The sequence below is a fragment of the Cryptomeria japonica genome, unplaced genomic scaffold (assembly GCF_030272615.1).
Source record: "Cryptomeria japonica unplaced genomic scaffold, Sugi_1.0 HiC_scaffold_223, whole genome shotgun sequence".
Classification (NCBI taxonomy): domain Eukaryota; kingdom Viridiplantae; phylum Streptophyta; class Pinopsida; order Cupressales; family Cupressaceae; genus Cryptomeria; species Cryptomeria japonica.
In genome coordinates, this window is record NW_026729045.1 from 120,491 (window position 1) to 142,130 (window position 21,640).

At 34.3% G+C, this 21,640-nt stretch overlaps 2 protein-coding genes across 2 annotated transcripts; both read left to right on the plus strand.

The window, feature by feature from the left end:
* Positions 1–569: 569 nt before the first annotated feature.
* On the plus strand, positions 570–1,330 carry LOC131868885 (putative germin-like protein 2-1). The gene is made up of 2 exons (XM_059215691.1): positions 570–696; positions 795–1,330. Exons 1-2 carry the CDS (start codon positions 570–572, stop codon positions 1,328–1,330), a joined length of 663 nt encoding a protein of 220 aa, XP_059071674.1.
* Positions 1,331–13,242: 11,912 nt separating this feature from the next.
* On the plus strand, positions 13,243–14,003 carry LOC131868886 (putative germin-like protein 2-1). Its single transcript, XM_059215692.1, has 2 exons — positions 13,243–13,369; positions 13,468–14,003. The coding sequence occupies exons 1-2, from the start codon at positions 13,243–13,245 to the stop codon at positions 14,001–14,003; spliced, it is 663 nt and encodes a 220-aa protein (XP_059071675.1).
* The last annotated feature ends 7,637 nt before the right edge of the window (positions 14,004–21,640 follow it).

The window sequence follows — 21,640 nt, forward strand, 5'->3', positions numbered from 1 at the left end:
TAGAACATAGACAATCTGAGAAATAAACATTGAATAACATAAATTAATTTAAATGACGAGAGATAAAAATCTCATTGAAAAAGGGTACAAAGCATGGACAGTCTTTAGGCCAATATCCAACTCCAAGAAAGAAACTTTCCTCTCATACCGATTCTCCCACGGTGGAGAAAGATTTATATATTGTTTCCTTTGAAGAAGCCCACCGTTCCAATTAAGTCTAAACAATTCCACATTACTAAAATGATGGCGATGGCGAGAATACGTGTAAGGCAGGAGGTAAGTTGATCTTGAGATAGGCATACGCAGCAGGGCAGGGAGAAGATAGAAAATTTCAACGTTAATGAAAGGATGGTGAGAATACATCTGCGGTAGCAGGCGAGACAACCACATGCAGTAAGACTTAGTGTGACGTAAGGAAAAGAGCAACAACTCTGGAAGGATCCGTGAAATATACGGAGTCAAGATGAATTAGTCTTTGCGGAGAGTTATGGTTTGGGCTATATAAAGCGTGTAATGGGTTTGTAATAGACATTCATATCCTGATCTCTTGTGTCTGCGTTTCTATTACAATGGCTAACCGCATGATTTACTTCACGTTGGGACTTTTTCTGTTGATATGCTGTTACAGCGACAGGGTCATGGCAGGGGATCCGGATCCCTTGCAAGATTTCTGCGTTGCAGATGAGGAAAGCAACGGTGAGTGAGAATATTTATACATAAACAATGATAATGATTTGCTTATTAGACGAGTCGAGTTACTAACAGACAGATTGATTTGATCTTGTTTTAAACAGTTTTGGTGAACGGGTTCGTTTGCAAAGACCCAATGCAAGTTTCAGCAAACGATTTCTTCTTCCGGGGACTTGGGCAGGCAGGGAACACCGACAATGATGTGGGCTCCAACGTAACGATGGCGAACGTTAAACAGATACCAGGCCTCAATACGTTTGGAATATCGTTGGTCCGCATCGACTACGCAGTGGGTGGAATAAATCCTCCTCACACACACCCAAGAGCCACCGAAGTTCTTGTTTTACTGGAAGGCCAGCTTCTTGTGGGTTTCATTGACACCAGCAACAAATTTTTCAGCAAAACTTTGGAGAAGGGAGATGTGTTTGTGTTTCCAAAGGCACTTGTTCATTTCCAGCAGAATGTGGGGCATGAAAATGCAGTGGCCATAGCTGGATTGAGCAGCCAGTTTCCCGGAGTTCAGACAATCGCCAATTCTCTGTTTGCGGCGAATCCCCCTCTCCCCGATTCCGTTTTGAGCAAGGCCTTCCGCATCACCCAGGAACTGGTGAATTACATTCAAAAGAAATTCGCATACTAAACAAAACAAACAAGAGGTCTCCCAATGAAGACCGTCTTTCCCAATTCTTTTTTCTCACCGTTGAATAAAACTATCATTTTAGGGTTATTGGCGTCCTCTTGTGCCATTCATAGCATCTGTTTTGGACATCAGCATGTCCTCATCATATTCCAAAGATTGAAAATTAACCGTTGAATAAAACTATCATTTTAGGGTTATTGGCGTCCTCTTGTGCCATTCATAGCATCTGTTTTGGACATCAGTATGTCCTCATCATATTCCAAAGATTGAAAATTAAATATTGATGTCGTTTTGTCCCTTTGATGACAACATTAAAATTTCACTTTGCTGTAACACATTTTAAGGTAAGTTGTAAGCGCATTTTGAATATAATTTCCAATATCTCAAGGTATTTGTTGATTGATACGAAGAAGATAAAAGTGTCGTCATATTGAGAAATTGGCAATCGCATTTCCATCAAGAATAAGATAATAGATATAACTCATACATTATCAGTGAGATCTGCAAATATCATAATCTTCTACTTTTCCCATGCATTTATAAATGATCTAATAAAATAGAGCTTCATACATCAGTTCATTCTAAAGCTTCACGACCTCTTCTTTCATGCCTTCGATGTCTATATAACCTATGTCTTTGAAGCTTGCTCATTTTCATTCTATGCAACTACTGCAGATACTCAAATTCTTAAGAAACTGCAACAATAATGTCTTGAGTTGATGAAAAACATAGTACATGCTCACAACAAAAAAGAAGCATATTTCAAATACATAAATCTTATTCAATCAACATACTCTTTATTAAATAGTCTTGTGGTATTACAGGGGTGACATATTGTTATAAATCACAAAGGGGTGCGAAATATTATGTATAACATTGTAGGCACAAAATTTGACCACATACAAAATTTCAAGACAAGTGGAAGGTGTAGATGTAGAAGATACCAATTTTGGCTTTCTGAATGTTCACATCAGTAGCATAGTGCATTGGATCGGCACATAAGTGAAGAGAACAAAAATCAGCGATGGTGAGATTAGAATGGAATATTCGATTTGATTATCGATCGGTTGGTATTGGAGAAAGTTTTCTACATGATTTATTTAGGGAAGTGCTAATTTGTTTTAGACAAGTGCATGTATTTTATTCCATATTTGATAGCTAGGTGCATGTTTTTTATTCTAGGTTTTGATTGAGGTTGACAAGGAAGTGAACGCTATTTGGTTGCATAGTTTAGCTTGGGGGAAGACATTGAAAAGAGAGACTATAAAATAATGAAGATATCAATCAATAGATTTGGATGAAGAAAAACGTCGAGTAATAAGATGGTGCAACACTTGGAAATGGAGATTCTAGATTTCAACTCATGGAAACATAAGTTTTGTCATTGGAGAGAATTAGTCAATGAGCGTAGAACTCGAGCATATTGTTAAGCAAGCTCTTTCCACAAGAATACAATATTGTACGAAATTACATAAGTGCTAGGTAATGTCCACTTTGTATTTAAGACTCAAATTGAGAAGTTGGCTTGTGAATCTTGCATTTAATTGATACTAGAGATGAGGGTACAACTCCATTCTTTTCAATATTTTTTATTGGGTTACACCAAGGAAAGTTCTAAATCACTAGTCACTATTTTATATTCTATTGAGTCCTACACGCTTACTTTCATTTTATGCCACCAGTATGTATATGTGAGCATTTAAGAAAACATATAAAGCACATTTTAAGTGATAAAAACACAACCTTTGCTCATATCTACAAATAGAAGCCGAGTTTAGTTACATGAACCACACGAAGCATTACACTCCTTGCGCACTCCTGGTCTTATGGAATTAGAGGAGTCACATTATGGTATGAAGCATAAAAGGGCGCGAGTATAACATCGTTGGTATTTACATGAGAATGTACACAATTGCAAGACAAGTGAAAGATGTAGATGGAAACACGTTAGAAATAAAAATGTCTATTTTTTTCTATATCAATGTTGGTTTCAGTACCACCAATTTTATACCAATACAATATGGGATCATACCTTAAAAAATGTTGGTTTATGTAGCATATATAATCATACCATCTCATAAATCAATGTAAACCTTGAAATGGAGGAAACAAGATCCTACGATTGACCAATGTAAGCTAGAAGATCTTAGTTGACACAACATAATTAGTAATAAGAATAGGACTAGTTGTTGTCTTTAAGGAAGGGATACGAAATTAGGTTCCTGTTCCTTTTGTTGCATGAGATGGAGACAGTGAAGTGTCTATAGATGAACTAGTCTAACAATGGTAAAATGACTAAGTTTTATAGAATGTAGTAGATACAAGATGAAATATAGAAAGAGTAAGACATATCTGAGATGGAGACGTAGAGAGGAAATTGGGACTGTAATATGAAGCTAATTGTACTAGAGAGAAACGTTGGAGATCCGTGTCTAAAGTTGAGGGAAAATTGAGAGATGATCGAAAATGAAATCGACAATATTTGATCACTTGCCTCTTAAAAATATGGGTCAATGACTGCTGGGTGCCCTGTTCTTAGGGTTTTCGTTCAATCAATGTTTTGTGATGCCTGCTAATGTCTGGTCTACTTTTCTTTAACTTTCTTGTTATCGGATTTGGACCTGTAGATAGAGAAAATTGGGAGAAATGGTTATTTCATATAAGGGATTACCTTATCCAAACCGCGTATTAGTGTTCTCTCTTCAACAATGATAATGATGAGATAGGATGCATGCCCCCACAAGAAAAGAGGCTAAGCAAATGATAAATGGTGAAATGATGACACCTTATCTTAGGTACGAATTACATAATACACTTGATCATAATTGCTATAGCATATATTTCAATGATTGAATAATCAAATTGGGACTTCTTTATCGTTTCGCTCCCTGAATGCTTGATTGACTAGGTTTTTTGGTTTTCTATATTGAGTACATTGATTCCTAGAATGGGAAAGGGAGTTGTGTTTATATGAAGTTCACACCTTTTCGAAACATTTTGTTGTGATGGGACAACAAAACAAATTAGATTCATGCAAATTACAAGGTCCACTTTCATCTCTCAACAGTTGAGCCTATTTTAGCAAAATAGGGGTGTTGGGTGCACTAGTCCTTGAAAAATGTGCTAGTTAAAAGTTCACCAACAGGGGAAATAACCTGGTTTTCCAAAGCAATCTGAACATTAGGTACACACACGAATAAACCAGGCACACACAAAAAAATAGAAGAAAACCACATAGAAAACCATGCTGAAGAAGACCGTAGTCTACAAAAGGATAAACACTTGTGCAAGAGAAAACTCGTGACTTGTGCAAAATCGACGAGCTCCAAATGACCTTTTTGTGGGTTTGAGCAATTTCACTTACTATAGATTAACGTTTGCTCGCACCTCCATGAACCCAAAATAGCCTACGCCAATTTTTCAAGCTATGTGTTGTTAGTGTATGATATTCTAACTAGAATATTCTTCTATGTAAGTTTGCTAGATGGTTAGTTGTTAGAATAATGCCTGGTTATGTTAATCTTATCCATGAAACATTACATGATTCTAGATAGCATCTGATATTATAGGTGGAACTGTATTAGATATGTATTTTTAATCACCCCTAAGTTGATCAAAGATATTAAGAGCTTATCATTCATCTCAATCTGTGCATTTTCTTTTTTTGAGCTCCACTAGTTTTTTGGTACTCACATGTTTGTAATTTATTTTAATTATGACTGCAGATTTATAGAGGTTTTGATTGAGGTTGAGCATCTGAAAGGAATGTGGATTTGTGCCATAATATTTTTGTGTTCTTGTGAGGACATGATAATCCGAAGGTGTTTCTACTGTGATTTTAAAAATCCCGATGAATTGAAGTTTATAAAATTCATCGTATAAATAATAAAATAAAAATAGGAGATTTTATTTCATGGTTGATTAGTGTATTTTAAATTATATATATTTTTTATTAAATTGTTGATCATGGAGACCAAGTTGACAAATTTGAAGCTCTACTGTAGGGCGATTTTTTAGGAACACATTATTGTGTGGATAGTGGAAGCGCTTAATTAGCTAAAAGATGATTTGTCTTCAATTTTAATAAGACGATCAATTATTTTACTATGGTCAATCTGCATGTGTAAAGGTTTGGGATATTTTATTAAAAAGCCGATCCTTGTGTGCTGGCTTTTTGGCACTTTCTGGTGTGGTAAAATTTGCATAGGCTGATCTTTTGGCATAGATATTTGATTTGAACTAGTGATATAAAGTGGTTGTTTTGGCATAAATTGTTGGATATTGTTGGTCATGCTAGGATATGTTGTGGTCATTGATGTCAACATATTCCTATGATTTTCTCTGGTGATTGCAGATTGGGAAGATTTTCTGATCCGGTTTGTAGCGATGCTTTGTTGATCACTGTTTCGCAGAGTTCGGTATATCCTCTGGTATATTTTGGTGTGATCAGATCTGGTGCTGAGATTTTGGGATATTTCTTGGGAAGGTCTTGTGTATCTTAATTTCAGTTGAATCATGATTTGGTTCTCCGCAAGTTATCTTTCTTCCTGGCCGTTGTTGATTGGTTGTGTTCTTTAGCTTTCAGACGTTGACCGATGAAGATTTGAAAAGTAGTGTTGGTGCAGCTATTGTGGATGATTCTAATGTGCTTGCTGGTATTTTTTTTAATTATGTCCTATTTGTTTTGGCAATCTGTATTTATCGTTGTGTGAGTTTTTGGTGGTTTCTATCAACCAGTGATGATTTGTGTGTTATGCACCATTTCTGGTGGTGTAGCGTGTTGCGATTGATCTTTGCGTGATTTTCGGTGGAGTTATGTGTTTGGGAATTTGACCTAGAACCATGCTATGCTATGTAAACCACTATATTGGTCTGGTGGTCAGTGTTTGTATCGTGTGATGTAATTTTTTAATTGAGGGTCGAGGGTTTAGCCGACCTTGTTATCAAGGTTGATAAATTATATATATAGGTGATATAGTCATGTAATTTGGTTGTTTGATGTTGTGTCTTCATTATCAGAGAGAGGTTTGTGTGCGAACATGTGATGTATCCTTCGATGTTGAGTTTGTGGTGAGATTCTATTTGGAGATGCTATTCTTTCCGTTCATTTCTTTCGAATTGTAGTCCAAATCTTATTGCGAGTCAGTGAGACTTCCCTAAGGGTTGTAGCCTTCCGAGCAAATATTATTTGAGCAGTGAGCTCTAGGCAGTGTGCCTGAATGCATGTGCATTCCTCATTGTAATATTTTCACATACTATTGTAGAGTATCATCTTACTGTGGGTAGGTTCCCACCATGGTTTTTCGCTTAACTGGGTTTTGCGCATCAAAATCTTAGTGTTGTGTGTTGTGCTATTAATTTTCTTATCTGTCTTATTACTGCAGTTTATCAAATCTGTGTTTTGCGGTAAAGTTTGTTATTCCGGTGAAGACTGATTCACCCCCCTCTCATTCTTCCCTCTTGGCTGTTGTTAACATAAATATTGTCAAATCAAATCAATTTTTGGTCAATCTTAGAGTTGCATATGTTGCTTATCTATTTTTGCATGAATTTTGAACAATTTGAATAAAACTGTTTTGTCTTTCTCTATTAATTTTTCCTTGCATGAATGTCATTTTGGCTATTTACAAGGCCGCAAGACTCCTTCTTGGTCTAATTTTTAACCTTTTTTTACCGTTACTTGAGTTCTTCAAGGTCATGTTTTGCACCACTTAGACCAGTTATCTAGCATTAGAGGGCATGTGGAGATTTTGTTTTGCCTCATGGCCTCATCTAGTTTTACTTTATTTTGGTAGTCACGTTTGCCTTTTTAGGCTATAGTGTCCCTTGTTCCATTGCTGATGAAAAGATCCTTTGTCAACTATGAATCTTTGTTACATGAATTTTGGATGAGAATAATTGCTTCCAGAGATTTATTCCTATTACAAGCACTTTTTTGTGGAGGCTTTTATGGAGGAAGACAATAATAGTTCCTAGTGCATATTTTGTGTTCTTTTTGCCCCCGTATTGTTTATGCTCTTTCCAATTTGGTTATTTTAAAAATTGTTCACATATTTTAATGATGAAGTATCATTTCGTGAATTATACTACACAAAATGTAGTAAAGTTCCATCATCTGGGTGGTTACATGCACACACATCTAGTGTAGGTTTCATTCAAAGCTTTTTGAAAAATAAAACTTATGAAATATAAGTTACTAATTAACCATACAATCTCTTCAACAATTCCTCCAACTGGTAGCCAAATGATGTTACGTGCATCTAATTTTTTTGACATCATACCAACTAGAGAGTAACTATGCAGTTATTGTCATGAGCCTATTTCATAAATTACAAAATAATTTATACTTATTTATTTATTTTTCATTAAATTTAAAACAAATTAAGATAGAAATTTTTATTTGAATTAAATATACATTATTATGATAAAGATTTTTATAAATATATTAAATATTTTATTGAAAAGTTTTTTATAAATTATATAAATATGTATATTAAAATCATAAATAAAATAGAAACTCTATCAATTAGAAATATTTTAATTAATATAATGAAATGTCATCACACACAGGCATAGAATCCCAAGAAACCAACATCCTAACAAGCTAATATCAACTCTAAAATTTATCTAGAAGGAACATTCAGATACACTAACAAAGTCTAAATACGTAGTTGTTGTTGGTGCTCCAAAATGTTCCTTGTATTGTAATGGATTAGTCATATATGTATCCCACAAAATTATGATAGAAACATTTTACATCTACCACAATGAAAGAATAGATAACAATACTAAAAGTATAATAAATGTAAACCTAGGTATTTTGTCAATCTCCTAAAATATTATTCAAGAAAAAGATAACTGATATGAAAAAAATTACATGTTATAAATAGTTTTAGAAGAGTTAATCAAAGCTAGAAACTTGATTTTCAAGAGGATGCAATTTGAGAATATGAACCATCACATCAAGCAATTGGATGATGTTGAGTGTCGACATATTGCTAGGGAGACATGCAAGCTAAGGTGGTGCTTGATCATCATAGACCAATTCAGTGATGCCAAGTCAGTTCTTGTAGGTGTATTGAACCTAACTCATCAAAGGAGGAGCAAGTGACATATGGCATTACATCAAATATTATTCAATGTACCTAATCTCATTTCTCATTGATCCACATTCAAAGAGGGACATGTGCCCAAAGTGTTGTAGTTTTCTCATTGGTTAAAGTGGTTGTTGTTATAACTAGCCCTAATTAGGGTTTCATGGTTAAATCTCGGCCATTAAATTCAAATCAATCTCGGACATTCATTTGTATCAAGACTTCTATATAAGGTTTGCCTTCTCATTTTTAAAGGTTAATAGGTGGATAATAGAGTAGAGCAGAACTGTTAGAAAGTAGAGTAGGAGGAGGAAGCTAGAGATTGTTTCCAAGACTTGTTGAAATTAATACATAAGTTTTGTTGAAGATATGGTGGATGTTTGTGCTGTCTTTCTACATTTTGCATGGGTTCTTGTTACTTCTCAAAGTTAATTGAATTTTACTGATTATGATGGAGAAATGCGAAGATATATGATGAATTACTTAGTGCTCATACCATTTGTTATTTGTTGATTGCAAATTGTAGTGCATGGTTGGTCTAAACCTCATTGTTGAAATAGTTCGATTTTTTAGTATTTTTAAAAATGTAAAAAGTTCTATATATTATTATTTTTAAATTATATTTTGAATTTTAAAAATAATTTGTTTTAATTTATTTTGAAATTTTTATCTATTAATATTTATTGCTTTTAAAAGTTTATAATATTAAAATAATTAATTATGTATTTAAAAAATTTAATATTAAATTATATGTTTATGACTTCTTAAATATTATTCTTATTTAAAGGAGAATCTAGATCAATAGAACAATTTAGATTAAATTAAACTTAATGGTCGTTGGACATAAAATCGAAGCTATTGTTAATTCAGTTTAGAATGTGATTATTAACCACACATGTCATTAGAGGGATGCAAGGTTGTATGGGCTTTAGGATGACTTGACCTTATTATGTGTGGTCATAAGGTTGTTTGTAAAGCTAAAGCAAGGCAAGTATGGATATCGAGAAAATAATTATAGTGTGTAATTTAAGACTCCCAAATGTGAGAAATAAATACAAACAAGAGAAGTGTTGAAGTATACAACTTCTATGTAACTTCTTCCCTTGCCACTCTATCTACAAAATTCCTCAGATGTATTATGTACTGAGAAGTATAAGTGGATAATGCACTAAAGGATAGTGCATACGTGACAAAACACACAAAATGAGGTTATACATGGCAATTACAAATAATTCAATACTATGTTAATACTATTACTATTGGTTCAAAGATTTACAAAAGGTATAACCACCATACTAGGTGTCAACCTATGTTAACATCTTCATTAACGAGTTTGAATTACAAATTGGCCCAAAAATATCCCTCCCTCCCTCCCTCTCTCTCTCCCCTTTTGTATCTTTGTATCTCTTCTTTTCTATCCGTTTCTATCTCCTAATCTTTATCTTAATTTCTCCTTATCCCTCTACAACTATATCTCTCTTTATTTGTCCTTTTCATCCTCTCTCACTCTATCTAGGCACGTCTCACTCTCTTTAACCATCTATTTCTTTGCCACCTCCCTCTCTTCATTCCCATCTCTAGCTCTCTCTTCCTCTGTCACCCTATCTCCAGACATGTCTCGCTCTCTTTATCTATTCATCTCTCCCCTCTCACTATTGCAAACATAACATGAGCCTATTGGTAATGGAGTTCAATTATCTTTTGATTGAAAGGTTTTCTTTCACTTATGTTTGGTTTGTATTAATGAATGCACAATTGATTCAAAGTTATCCCTCGCTCATTCTCTCTCCCCCTCTCTATATATTTATCTCTTCTATCTCTATCTATTTCTCTCTCCTCTCTCTTTATCTCTTCCTCTCATATCCATATCCCTATTCTTCTCCATATCTATATCAATCTCGATCTCTATCTTCCTCTCTATATTTATCGCCTAACTCTATCTCCTCACTCCTTTATCTTTCCCTCACTCTTCCTCCTCTATCTCTCTCTTTATATCCCTATATCTCCCTCTCTCCTTCTCTCCCTATTTCAAACAAAACATAAGAATATTGGTAATGGAACTCGATTATATTCCCGGTTTAAGGGTTTTGTTTGATTGCATTTGTCCGTTTAAGTAGATGCATAGTTGATTTGGATCTATAATTTTTTCAAATGTTGAGACCTTTGTTGAATAAATAATATCATTTACTAAATGGTTTGCTAATTTATCTCACGTGTTGCACAAATATATGAAAAAATAGATCAATTTTTTTTAATAATCATTCCACATCTATTCGGCGTACATATTGCACACCAAGGTGCAATTGCTAGTTGTATATTCTTGACTTTTCTATTACACCATATCATTCAATAAAAAAGAGAATAGCGTTGATGGAAGAACCACAATCATCTGTAACCGCATAGGCTACCCATGCCTATTTGTATCACCTCCACATAGAAAAGTACCTAAAACCATGCTCTCTACATTAATAAACATTTTCTTACTTATGCAAACCATGTCATTAAAGGGTCCAAAAGTATAGGGATTCATTCAAAAAATATTCCTCACTTAATTGCATCCAATATTAGATCACTCCCGGTGTCCATGCTCTTACATGGATGTAGATTTACCTTTCGTATTAGTCATTTGTGGAAACTCAATGGGGAATTGGAGATTGTGAGTGTGGTATGAAAGACAAGGTAAAACCTATGAGAGATATTAAAAAAAAATGTACTCGAGTAGTTATCAAGAAAACTGAGATTATACTAGCGTAAAATATGACCAAACTGTTTTATTGACTTGCTCTTCTATAATATGAACCACTTATTATAATCATGAATCGATCAGGTGTAGAATTTTATTCCCCCTCTCACTCTATTTGTTCCTTATATTCGATTGTTGATCACTTTGATTTCTTAATTGTAAAAAGTTCATTAGTTAGCCACCCTTATCCAAAGAGAGTAAAAAGATAATTCTTGATAGGTAAACAAGGGATCATGGAACTAAACGTTTCCCAACCAAGAATCATCCCAATATATCACTTTTAACGCATTTTTTACTTCTCAAATTGAATATTTTTTATAAACTATTTATAATTGTCATATTATTTGATATAAAAGAAAAGAAAATTCAATCAATATAAATAAAAATAAATAAAATGAAATGTCTAATCAATATGAAATACTTTTCTCATATATTTGATTGAAGTAAGAGGAAAAAAATAATCTTTAATATTATATTTTCCTATTTAGTTACCCCAAACAACTAATTCATCAAAACATTAAGTTAAAAAAAATATTAAATAAACATATATCTCACAAAAATAATAAAAAATAAATCATCTAAATCAACTGTATGTACTTTGTTAAAAGGAGAATCGAGAGGACAATGCAGTCAACTGGACGAAAAGTTTTGGTGTCGAAAAATGGAAATAGACAGATCTCAAACATTAGAAAAAGTAGTAAACCTACTTTATTAAAGAGAATTCACTCACCTAAAGGTAAAATTTTGATCTCCAAAACTGCTAGAAAAGACACCTACTTCATTTACAACAACACACTCACCTAAAGATTAAATTTTGGCCGAGTTCAACTGTAGATGGATGTGAAAGAGACAATCTAAGCAACGCACTCAACGCAACGTGAGCAATGTTTTCGCACCCATCAACAGTTTGAGAATGAAGGCTCTTTTCTCTAAAATATCGCGGTTTACATTCATTATAGTTATGAGTATTGGAAGCGGTACGATTTTTAGTCACTGTTGTACCTTGACCCAAGGTAGTTCAAGATGCATTCAAACTACTCACCCATGACATTCTGAAAATCAGACATCAACGTCTTAATAAGGTTATATCTTATAGAGGTGATGGATTCTAGTGAATTGTAATGTCAAAACCGGATTCTATTTCCGCTACCCATCTACCCTCTAGGGTTTGGAAAAATAAAACGATCTTAAATAATTCTAAATACTAGATCCCTTGGACAACATGGTCTCTTCCAAGATGGGATTCTCAACACCACCAAAAAGTTTTTTTTCTTGTAGAATACCTCTCCAAAATCTATCTTCTTATACATTTATCCTCCATAAATTGGTTCTTATGTTTGCATATGTTGTCTTAAACCTATAATTTAGGTCTCCAAAACTGCTAAAGAAAAGTAATACACCTACTTGACTTCAAAATTGTAGATGGATGTGAAATAGATATTCTAATCAACGCATTCAATGTAAAGTAAATGAACATAAGTTATTTTGAGCAATGTTTTTCTGTCCTAGAACATAGACAATCTGAGAAATAAACATTGAATAACATAAATTAATTTAAATGACGAGAGATAAAAATCTCATTGAAAAAGGGTACAAAGCATGGACAGTCTTTAGGCCAATATCCAACTCCAAGAAAGAAACTTTCCTCTCATACCGATTCTCCCACGGTGGAGAAAGATTTATATATTGTTTCCTTTGAAGAAGCCCACCGTTCCAATTAAGTCTAAACAATTCCACATTACTAAAATGATGGCGATGGCGAGAATACGTGTAAGGCAGGAGGTAAGTTGATCTTGAGATAGGCATACGCAGCAGGGCAGGGAGAAGATAGAAAATTTCAACGTTAATGAAAGGATGGTGAGAATACATCTGCGGTAGCAGGCGAGACAACCACATGCAGTAAGACTTAGTGTGACGTAAGGAAAAGAGCAACAACTCTGGAAGGATCCGTGAAATATACGGAGTCAAGATGAATTAGTCTTTGCGGAGAGTTATGGTTTGGGCTATATAAAGCGTGTAATGGGTTTGTAATAGACATTCATATCCTGATCTCTTGTGTCTGCGTTTCTATTACAATGGCTAACCGCATGATTTACTTCACGTTGGGACTTTTTCTGTTGATATGCTGTTACAGCGACAGGGTCATGGCAGGGGATCCGGATCCCTTGCAAGATTTCTGCGTTGCAGATGAGGAAAGCAACGGTGAGTGAGAATATTTATACATAAACAATGATAATGATTTGCTTATTAGACGAGTCGAGTTACTAACAGACAGATTGATTTGATCTTGTTTTAAACAGTTTTGGTGAACGGGTTCGTTTGCAAAGACCCAATGCAAGTTTCAGCAAACGATTTCTTCTTCCGGGGACTTGGGCAGGCAGGGAACACCGACAATGATGTGGGCTCCAACGTAACGATGGCGAACGTTAAACAGATACCAGGCCTCAATACGTTTGGAATATCGTTGGTCCGCATCGACTACGCAGTGGGTGGAATAAATCCTCCTCACACACACCCAAGAGCCACCGAAGTTCTTGTTTTACTGGAAGGCCAGCTTCTTGTGGGTTTCATTGACACCAGCAACAAATTTTTCAGCAAAACTTTGGAGAAGGGAGATGTGTTTGTGTTTCCAAAGGCACTTGTTCATTTCCAGCAGAATGTGGGGCATGAAAATGCAGTGGCCATAGCTGGATTGAGCAGCCAGTTTCCCGGAGTTCAGACAATCGCCAATTCTCTGTTTGCGGCGAATCCCCCTCTCCCCGATTCCGTTTTGAGCAAGGCCTTCCGCATCACCCAGGAACTGGTGAATTACATTCAAAAGAAATTCGCATACTAAACAAAACAAACAAGAGGTCTCCCAATGAAGACCGTCTTTCCCAATTCTTTTTTCTCACCGTTGAATAAAACTATCATTTTAGGGTTATTGGCGTCCTCTTGTGCCATTCATAGCATCTGTTTTGGACATCAGCATGTCCTCATCATATTCCAAAGATTGAAAATTAACCGTTGAATAAAACTATCATTTTAGGGTTATTGGCGTCCTCTTGTGCCATTCATAGCATCTGTTTTGGACATCAGTATGTCCTCATCATATTCCAAAGATTGAAAATTAAATATTGATGTCGTTTTGTCCCTTTGATGACAACATTAAAATTTCACTTTGCTGTAACACATTTTAAGGTAAGTTGTAAGCGCATTTTGAATATAATTTCCAATATCTCAAGGTATTTGTTGATTGATACGAAGAAGATAAAAGTGTCGTCATATTGAGAAATTGGCAATCGCATTTCCATCAAGAATAAGATAATAGATATAACTCATACATTATCAGTGAGATCTGCAAATATCATAATCTTCTACTTTTCCCATGCATTTATAAATGATCTAATAAAATAGAGCTTCATACATCAGTTCATTCTAAAGCTTCACGACCTCTTCTTTCATGCCTTCGATGTCTATATAACCTATGTCTTTGAAGCTTGCTCATTTTCATTCTATGCAACTACTGCAGATACTCAAATTCTTAAGAAACTGCAACAATAATGTCTTGAGTTGATGAAAAACATAGTACATGCTCACAACAAAAAAGAAGCATATTTCAAATACATAAATCTTATTCAATCAACATACTCTTTATTAAATAGTCTTGTGGTATTACAGGGGTGACATATTGTTATAAATCACAAAGGGGTGCGAAATATTATGTATAACATTGTAGGCACAAAATTTGACCACATACAAAATTTCAAGACAAGTGGAAGGTGTAGATGTAGAAGATACCAATTTTGGCTTTCTGAATGTTCACATCAGTAGCATAGTGCATTGGATCGGCACATAAGTGAAGAGAACAAAAATCAGCGATGGTGAGATTAGAATGGAATATTCGATTTGATTATCGATCGGTTGGTATTGGAGAAAGTTTTCTACATGATTTATTTAGGGAAGTGCTAATTTGTTTTAGACAAGTGCATGTATTTTATTCCATATTTGATAGCTAGGTGCATGTTTTTTATTCTAGGTTTTGATTGAGGTTGACAAGGAAGTGAACGCTATTTGGTTGCATAGTTTAGCTTGGGGGAAGACATTGAAAAGAGAGACTATAAAATAATGAAGATATCAATCAATAGATTTGGATGAAGAAAAACGTCGAGTAATAAGATGGTGCAACACTTGGAAATGGAGATTCTAGATTTCAACTCATGGAAACATAAGTTTTGTCATTGGAGAGAATTAGTCAATGAGCGTAGAACTCGAGCATATTGTTAAGCAAGCTCTTTCCACAAGAATACAATATTGTACGAAATTACATAAGTGCTAGGTAATGTCCACTTTGTATTTAAGACTCAAATTGAGAAGTTGGCTTGTGAATCTTGCATTTAATTGATACTAGAGATGAGGGTACAACTCCATTCTTTTCAATATTTTTTATTGGGTTACACCAAGGAAAGTTCTAAATCACTAGTCACTATTTTATATTCTATTGAGTCCTACACGCTTACTTTCATTTTATGCCACCAGTATGTATATGTGAGCATTTAAGAAAACATATAAAGCACATTTTAAGTGATAAAAACACAACCTTTGCTCATATCTACAAATAGAAGCCGAGTTTAGTTACATGAACCACACGAAGCATTACACTCCTTGCGCACTCCTGGTCTTATGGAATTAGAGGAGTCACATTATGGTATGAAGCATAAAAGGGCGCGAGTATAACATCGTTGGTATTTACATGAGAATGTACACAATTGCAAGACAAGTGAAAGATGTAGATGGAAACACGTTAGAAATAAAAATGTCTATTTTTTTCTATATCAATGTTGGTTTCAGTACCACCAATTTTATACCAATACAATATGGGATCATACCTTAAAAAATGTTGGTTTATGTAGCATATATAATCATACCATCTCATAAATCAATGTAAACCTTGAAATGGAGGAAACAAGATCCTACGATTGACCAATGTAAGCTAGAAGATCTTAGTTGACACAACATAATTAGTAATAAGAATAGGACTAGTTGTTGTCTTTAAGGAAGGGATACGAAATTAGGTTCCTGTTCCTTTTGTTGCATGAGATGGAGACAGTGAAGTGTCTATAGATGAACTAGTCTAACAATGGTAAAATGACTAAGTTTTATAGAATGTAGTAGATACAAGATGAAATATAGAAAGAGTAAGACATATCTGAGATGGAGACGTAGAGAGGAAATTGGGACTGTAATATGAAGCTAATTGTACTAGAGAGAAACGTTGGAGATCCGTGTCTAAAGTTGAGGGAAAATTGAGAGATGATCGAAAATGAAATCGACAATATTTGATCACTTGCCTCTTAAAAATATGGGTCAATGACTGCTGGGTGCCCTGTTCTTAGGGTTTTCGTTCAATCAATGTTTTGTGATGCCTGCTAATGTCTGGTCTACTTTTCTTTAACTTTCTTGTTATCGGATTTGGACCTGTAGATAGAGAAAATTGGGAGAAATGGTTATTTCATATAAGGGATTACCTTATCCAAACCGCGTATTAGTGTTCTCTCTTCAACAATGATAATGATGAGATAGGATGCATGCCCCCACAAGAAAAGAGGCTAAGCAAATGATAAATGGTGAAATGATGACACCTTATCTTAGGTACGAATTACATAATACACTTGATCATAATTGCTATAGCATATATTTCAATGATTGAATAATCAAATTGGGACTTCTTTATCGTTTCGCTCCCTGAATGCTTGATTGACTAGGTTTTTTGGTTTTCTATATTGAGTACATTGATTCCTAGAATGGGAAAGGGAGTTGTGTTTATATGAAGTTCACACCTTTTCGAAACATTTTGTTGTGATGGGACAACAAAACAAATTAGATTCATGCAAATTACAAGGTCCACTTTCATCTCTCAACAGTTGAGCCTATTTTAGCAAAATAGGGGTGTTGGGTGCACTAGTCCTTGAAAAATGTGCTAGTTAAAAGTTCACCAACAGGGGAAATAACCTGGTTTTCCAAAGCAATCTGAACATTAGGTACACACACGAATAAACCAGGCACACACAAAAAAATAGAAGAAAACCACATAGAAAACCATGCTGAAGAAGACCGTAGTCTACAAAAGGATAAACACTTGTGCAAGAGAAAACTCGTGACTTGTGCAAAATCGACGAGCTCCAAATGACCTTTTTGTGGGTTTGAGCAATTTCACTTACTATAGATTAACGTTTGCTCGCACCTCCATGAACCCAAAATAGCCTACGCCAATTTTTCAAGCTATGTGTTGTTAGTGTATGATATTCTAACTAGAATATTCTTCTATGTAAGTTTGCTAGATGGTTAGTTGTTAGAATAATGCCTGGTTATGTTAATCTTATCCATGAAACATTACATGATTCTAGATAGCATCTGATATTATAGGTGGAACTGTATTAGATATGTATTTTTAATCACCCCTAAGTTGATCAAAGATATTAAGAGCTTATCATTCATCTCAATCTGTGCATTTTCTTTTTTTGAGCTCCACTAGTTTTTTGGTACTCACATGTTTGTAATTTATTTTAATTATGACTGCAGATTTATAGAGGTTTTGATTGAGGTTGAGCATCTGAAAGGAATGTGGATTTGTGCCATAATATTTTTGTGTTCTTGTGAGGACATGATAATCCGAAGGTGTTTCTACTGTGATTTTAAAAATCCCGATGAATTGAAGTTTATAAAATTCATCGTATAAATAATAAAATAAAAATAGGAGATTTTATTTCATGGTTGATTAGTGTATTTTAAATTATATATATTTTTTATTAAATTGTTGATCATGGAGACCAAGTTGACAAATTTGAAGCTCTACTGTAGGGCGATTTTTTAGGAACACATTATTGTGTGGATAGTGGAAGCGCTTAATTAGCTAAAAGATGATTTGTCTTCAATTTTAATAAGACGATCAATTATTTTACTATGGTCAATCTGCATGTGTAAAGGTTTGGGATATTTTATTAAAAAGCCGATCCTTGTGTGCTGGCTTTTTGGCACTTTCTGGTGTGGTAAAATTTGCATAGGCTGATCTTTTGGCATAGATATTTGATTTGAACTAGTGATATAAAGTGGTTGTTTTGGCATAAATTGTTGGATATTGTTGGTCATGCTAGGATATGTTGTGGTCATTGATGTCAACATATTCCTATGATTTTCTCTGGTGATTGCAGATTGGGAAGATTTTCTGATCCGGTTTGTAGCGATGCTTTGTTGATCACTGTTTCGCAGAGTTCGGTATATCCTCTGGTATATTTTGGTGTGATCAGATCTGGTGCTGAGATTTTGGGATATTTCTTGGGAAGGTCTTGTGTATCTTAATTTCAGTTGAATCATGATTTGGTTCTCCGCAAGTTATCTTTCTTCCTGGCCGTTGTTGATTGGTTGTGTTCTTTAGCTTTCAGACGTTGACCGATGAAGATTTGAAAAGTAGTGTTGGTGCAGCTATTGTGGATGATTCTAATGTGCTTGCTGGTATTTTTTTTAATTATGTCCTATTTGTTTTGGCAATCTGTATTTATCGTTGTGTGAGTTTTTGGTGGTTTCTATCAACCAGTGATGATTTGTGTGTTATGCACCATTTCTGGTGGTGTAGCGTGTTGCGATTGATCTTTGCGTGATTTTCGGTGGAGTTATGTGTTTGGGAATTTGACCTAGAACCATGCTATGCTATGTAAACCACTATATTGGTCTGGTGGTCAGTGTTTGTATCGTGTGATGTAATTTTTTAATTGAGGGTCGAGGGTTTAGCCGACCTTGTTATCAAGGTTGATAAATTATATATATAGGTGATATAGTCATGTAATTTGGTTGTTTGATGTTGTGTCTTCATTATCAGAGAGAGGTTTGTGTGCGAACATGTGATGTATCCTTCGATGTTGAGTTTGTGGTGAGATTCTATTTGGAGATGCTATTCTTTCCGTTCATTTCTTTCGAATTGTAGTCCAAATCTTATTGCGAGTCAGTGAGACTTCCCTAAGGGTTGTAGCCTTCCGAGCAAATATTATTTGAGCAGTGAGCTCTAGGCAGTGTGCCTGAATGCATGTGCATTCCTCATTGTAATATTTTCACATACTATTGTAGAGTATCATCTTACTGTGGGTAGGTTCCCACCATGGTTTTTCGCTTAACTGGGTTTTGCGCATCAAAATCTTAGTGTTGTGTGTTGTGCTATTAATTTTCTTATCTGTCTTATTACTGCAGTTTATCAAATCTGTGTTTTGCGGTAAAGTTTGTTATTCCGGTGAAGACTGATTCACCCCCCTCTCATTCTTCCCTCTTGGCTGTTGTTAACATAAATATTGTCAAATCAAATCAATTTTTGGTCAATCTTAGAGTTGCATATGTTGCTTATCTATTTTTGCATGAATTTTGAACAATTTGAATAAAACTGTTTTGTCTTTCTCTATTAATTTTTCCTTGCATGAATGTCATTTTGGCTATTTACAAGGCCGCAAGACTCCTTCTTGGTCTAATTTTTAACCTTTTTTTACCGTTACTTGAGTTCTTCAAGGTCATGTTTTGCACCACTTAGACCAGTTATCTAGCATTAGAGGGCATGTGGAGATTTTGTTTTGCCTCATGGCCTCATCTAGTTTTACTTTATTTTGGTAGTCACGTTTGCCTTTTTAGGCTATAGTGTCCCTTGTTCCATTGCTGATGAAAAGATCCTTTGTCAACTATGAATCTTTGTTACATGAATTTTGGATGAGAATAATTGCTTCCAGAGATTTATTCCTATTACAAGCACTTTTTTGTGGAGGCTTTTATGGAGGAAGACAATAATAGTTCCTAGTGCATATTTTGTGTTCTTTTTGCCCCCGTATTGTTTATGCTCTTTCCAATTTGGTTATTTTAAAAATTGTTCACATATTTTAATGATGAAGTATCATTTCGTGAATTATACTACACAAAATGTAGTAAAGTTCCATCATCTGGGTGGTTACATGCACACACATCTAGTGTAGGTTTCATTCAAAGCTTTTTGAAAAATAAAACTTATGAAATATAAGTTACTAATTAACCATACAATCTCTTCAACAATTCCTCCAACTGGTAGCCAAATGATGTTACGTGCATCTAATTTTTTTGACATCATACCAACTAGAGAGTAACTATGCAGTTATTGTCATGAGCCTATTTCATAAATTACAAAATAATTTATACTTATTTATTTATTTTTCATTAAATTTAAAACAAATTAAGATAGAAATTTTTATTTGAATTAAATATACATTATTATGATAAAGATTTTTATAAATATATTAAATATTTTATTGAAAAGTTTTTTATAAATTATATAAATATGTATATTAAAATCATAAATAAAATAGAAACTCTATCAATTAGAAATATTTTAATTAATATAATGAAATGTCATCACACACAGGCATAGAATCCCAAGAAACCAACATCCTAACAAGCTAATATCAACTCTAAAATTTATCTAGAAGGAACATTCAGATACACTAACAAAGTCTAAATACGTAGTTGTTGTTGGTGCTCCAAAATGTTCCTTGTATTGTAATGGATTAGTCATATATGTATCCCACAAAATTATGATAGAAACATTTTACATCTACCACAATGAAAGAATAGATAACAATACTAAAAGTATAATAAATGTAAACCTAGGTATTTTGTCAATCTCCTAAAATATTATTCAAGAAAAAGATAACTGATATGAAAAAAATTACATGTTATAAATAGTTTTAGAAGAGTTAATCAAAGCTAGAAACTTGATTTTCAAGAGGATGCAATTTGAGAATATGAACCATCACATCAAGCAATTGGATGATGTTGAGTGTCGACATATTGCTAGGGAGACATGCAAGCTAAGGTGGTGCTTGATCATCATAGACCAATTCAGTGATGCCAAGTCAGTTCTTGTAGGTGTATTGAACCTAACTCATCAAAGGAGGAGCAAGTGACATATGGCATTACATCAAATATTATTCAATGTACCTAATCTCATTTCTCATTGATCCACATTCAAAGAGGGACATGTGCCCAAAGTGTTGTAGTTTTCTCATTGGTTAAAGTGGTTGTTGTTATAACTAGCCCTAATTAGGGTTTCATGGTTAAATCTCGGCCATTAAATTCAAATCAATCTCGGACATTCATTTGTATCAAGACTTCTATATAAGGTTTGCCTTCTCATTTTTAAAGGTTAATAGGTGGATAATAGAGTAGAGCAGAACTGTTAGAAAGTAGAGTAGGAGGAGGAAGCTAGAGATTGTTTCCAAGACTTGTTGAAATTAATACATAAGTTTTGTTGAAGATATGGTGGATGTTTGTGCTGTCTTTCTACATTTTGCATGGGTTCTTGTTACTTCTCAAAGTTAATTGAATTTTACTGATTATGATGGAGAAATGCGAAGATATATGATGAATTACTTAGTGCTCATACCATTTGTTATTTGTTGATTGCAAATTGTAGTGCATGGTTGGTCTAAA